This window comes from Sinocyclocheilus anshuiensis, unplaced genomic scaffold, assembly GCF_001515605.1.
Source record: "Sinocyclocheilus anshuiensis isolate Anshui unplaced genomic scaffold, SAMN03320099.WGS_v1.1 scaffold487, whole genome shotgun sequence".
NCBI classification, from domain to species: Eukaryota; Metazoa; Chordata; class Actinopteri; order Cypriniformes; family Cyprinidae; genus Sinocyclocheilus; species Sinocyclocheilus anshuiensis.
In genome coordinates this window covers 441,333-445,074 of record NW_015548240.1, presented here as the reverse complement: position 1 = coordinate 445,074, position 3,742 = coordinate 441,333, and the positions used below count along the sequence as shown (strand labels likewise).

The following is a 3,742-nucleotide window of genomic DNA, read 5'->3' as shown; positions in this document are numbered from 1 at the left end:
GCGGCACAGATAGGGGATAACCCCAGGCGGGCTAGGATTTCCTTCTTGACCTCCTTATATTGATCGGCGGAGGAGGCGGGAAGAGCGAAGTATGCACGCTGAGCTTCGCTTGTCAGCAGGGGCCGGAGACAAAAACAAAGGAAAAAGGTGAGGTGAAGAAAATCGCTTGCCGGTGATTCTTCACTGATTTGCCTGCATTCTCCAACAGTGTAACAGGGTGAAGAATCACACGACAAGGATATCTTAAGAAATACCCCGGAGGGTGGATTTATTAGTGAGGTGTGTGCTAGGGAGAAAGGTCCAGGTCGGTGCTCCGGTGCCGTGAGTGCTCTCTTCCATCTTCCCAGTGCAGAGGGTCCGTGCAGTGCTCATGTGGAGCTGGTCGGTCACACGCTGCTGTCTGTGGGAGAAATGAGAGGGCGAGTTAGTGCTCAGTCTTGCAGGGCTTATGTGGCCGCTGCCTGATGAGCTGCAGCTGTGACCGATCAGCCTGTGATGAGGACGGCCAGGTGCTCCTCGCTCGTTTCCAGGGCGACGCTGATGCAGCTTCGGGACGCTCGTCACAATATATATAATGTAAGTCAGGTCAAACACATTAAGTTGAAGCACTAAAATTACTAATTGTAAAATAAAAACCGAATTGGAAGTAAAACTAACATTTTAATAAACATGAATTAAACCTAAATAGTAATATGTAATAATAATAATAAAATGACAAAGGCACATATTAAAATTACCTAAATTAAATTAATATTAAAATGAAAATATTTGTATGAAAAAAATATAAAAAGAAAAGCAAATTTGAAATATTAATATAAAATATTATATAAAAACTAATACTAAAATAACACTGCACCACACAGTGTACTAACAAACAGACTCACTTTTTTTTTAGTAATTTGATATAGAGGTATCAGTACAACCCATAAATTATGATCCATATAGAGCACTGCACTTAAAAGCAGCAGCTTTAAGAGTATTAACAGTACATGACGTCTCTGTCGGTTGCGGTTTGCTTACATTGCCGGATGTCTATGGTTTCCAGTTACAATTTTGACAGTCGCTGCAATAGCAGGACTAACATATTTAAATGTGGTTGTGCTCAGGATCTTTCGTGGATAAGAACGTGTATGACTGGAGCTCAGAGGAGGAGGAGACAGACGGACGGGCGCGTCCGGTGCAGGTGCTGGTGGTGAAAGATGACCACACGTTTGAGCTGGACGAGGCAGCGCTCAGTAAGATCCTGCTGGCTGAAGAGGTCAGAGACAGAGAGGTGGTGGCCATCTCTGTGGCAGGAGCCTTCCGCAAGGGCAAATCCTTCCTCATGGACTTCATGCTGCGTTACATGTACAGCCAGGTGTGATTGGCTTTAATTCATAGTCTAAAGTAGAAAAACATGTATAATTGCGCTCAGACTAGTTCCAAATCACAATCAGCTTCTTTTTGAAGTTTGTGTAATCTGTAATATGTGTGTTTGCATTCAGGCCAGTGATAAGTGGCTGGGGGACGCCGATGAGCCGCTGATGGGATTCTCATGGAGAGGAGGCTCAGAGCGGGAGACCACTGGCATTCAGATCTGGAGTGAAGTCTTCCTGGTGGACAAACCAGATGGTAGCAAGGTAAGAACCAAACCAACCTAAAAATACCTACCTACAGTACACTACTGTTCGTAAGTTTGTATGTTTTTGAAAGAAGTCTCACCAAGGAAAGATGGTCACCATGGCTGCATTTATTTAATCAAAATATGAAAAATAATAATAAATAATAAAAATAAGTAATAAAGTGACTTACAGTTAAAAATAACTGTTTTCTATTTGAATATATATTTTTAAATGTAATATTTTAAAATATGTGATGGCAAAACTTAATTTTCAGCAGCCATTACGCCAGTCTTTAGCGTTACATGATCCTTCAGAAATCATTCTAATATGCTGATTTGCTGCTCAAGAAACATTTCTTATTATTATCAATACTAAAAACATTAAATATTTTTGTACAAACTATAATAAATTTTTTCAGGATTCTATGATGAATAGAAAGTTCAAAAGAACAGCAATTATTTGACTTATAAATATTTTATTACATTATAAATTATTTTACTGTCACTTTTAAGAAAATAAATGGATCCAGACTGACTCAGTCTGAACAATAGTGTATACTCATTCTCATGACTTGAGTGAAACTATATTTTAATATATTTGTGTAAGCAGAGCCTGTAACTCAGCCCTGTATGTGAAAATGCAACAAAGCTCCACTAAACACCAGAGGACCATTAGTGTGTAGACATGCATTGTGCTGTTTCTCCTGTAGGTGGCAGTGCTGCTAATGGACACACAGGGGACCTTTGACAGCCAGTCCACTCTCCGTGACTCAGCTACTGTATTTGCCCTCAGTACCATGATCAGCTCTATGCAGGTAGTTCACAAAAAATGTCCCCCCCCAAAAACATGTCTATTCATCATATTTTCAATGCAATTCAGTGGAACCTTGATGTCATCTTTTCTTTTTCAAGGTGTATAACATATCTCAGAATGTTCAGGAAGATGATCTTCAGCATCTGCAGGTATAGAGACACTAATTTTACCACTCGCAATGCTGTTGAACTGTAGTTGCTATCAGAGTTTAATTAGATTAAAATTAATTAAATATTTATTTATAAAGCACTATAAAAACACAGAGTATACCAAAACGTGCTGTGTAATTGCAAGAAGATAATAAAAGCAAATACAACACTATAAATACATAAATACACTATGGTAATTTCAATTTATGCTTGAAATTAGATAAACCTGACAAGCCTGTAAGCCATATTTTTTTTAATGTTAATCAGAAAAGCCACTGGTATGAAATAAATATTTTGAAAGGGCATTTATTTAGAGTGCAGTTTTTTGTTTTTGTACAGTGAAACAGTAAAAATGTATAAGTATAAAAAAAAAATGTATTTGTGTAAAAAAAAACTGCTTTTGTTTTTGTTGACCTTTATAGCTTTTCACTGAATATGGCAGACTGGCCATGGAAGAAACATTCCTTAAACCATTTCAGGTATTTACTGTATTTTAATGTTTCTGCTGACAGCCTTTTTGTAGTTTCATTCTGAAACGGACTGTTCTTCATGAAACTGTCATTATGAAATGCTACTATAAATGAACATCAGTACTCATCTGGTATGTGTTTTTACACAAGTCAATGATCTTTCTGGTGCGGGACTGGAGCTTTCCATACGAGTTTCCCTACGGACAGGAAGGAGGAATGAAATTTCTGGAGAAAAGATTAAAGGTCAGGAGGTTAATATATGGAAATATGGAAGGGCTAACATATTAAAAAACTGAAATCATAACCACCACAACGTGTGTTTATAATGCTTTCACATAAAAAAATAAGATGGATATTCTGAATCCTCTGAAACTTTGTGATTAAAAGAGTGAATATATATGTATTTACATTTTATTTATATATACTACTTATTTACATATTTATTTATACTTTTATTCATCAAGAATGCATTAGACTTTTACATTGTTACAAAAAAATTCAATAAAATAAATGCTGTTCTTTTTAACTTTCTATTAATCAAATAATCCTGAAAAACAAAACATGTGACACTGAAGACTGGAGTAATGGCTGCTTAAAATTCAGCTTTGCCATCACAGGAATAACCATCACAGGAATAAATTACATTTTAAAATATAATCAAATAGAAACAGTTATTTTAAATTGTAATAATATTTCACAGTTTTACTGG

At 36.5% G+C, this 3,742-nt stretch overlaps 1 protein-coding gene across 1 annotated transcript in view; it reads left to right on the top strand.

Annotated features, from left to right (window-relative positions):
- LOC107654944 (atlastin-1-like) overlaps positions 1 to 3,742 on the top strand; it is a 13,910-nt gene that overhangs the window by 6,955 nt on the left and 3,213 nt on the right. Inside the window, exons 2-7 of the mRNA XM_016442282.1 lie at positions 1,107 to 1,357; positions 1,485 to 1,619; positions 2,311 to 2,415; positions 2,513 to 2,563; positions 2,986 to 3,042; positions 3,184 to 3,311. Coding sequence (XP_016297768.1) covers positions 1,107 to 1,357; positions 1,485 to 1,619; positions 2,311 to 2,415; positions 2,513 to 2,563; positions 2,986 to 3,042; positions 3,184 to 3,311 — 727 coding nt within the window. The remainder of the gene's footprint in view (positions 1 to 1,106; positions 1,358 to 1,484; positions 1,620 to 2,310; positions 2,416 to 2,512; positions 2,564 to 2,985; positions 3,043 to 3,183; positions 3,312 to 3,742) is intronic.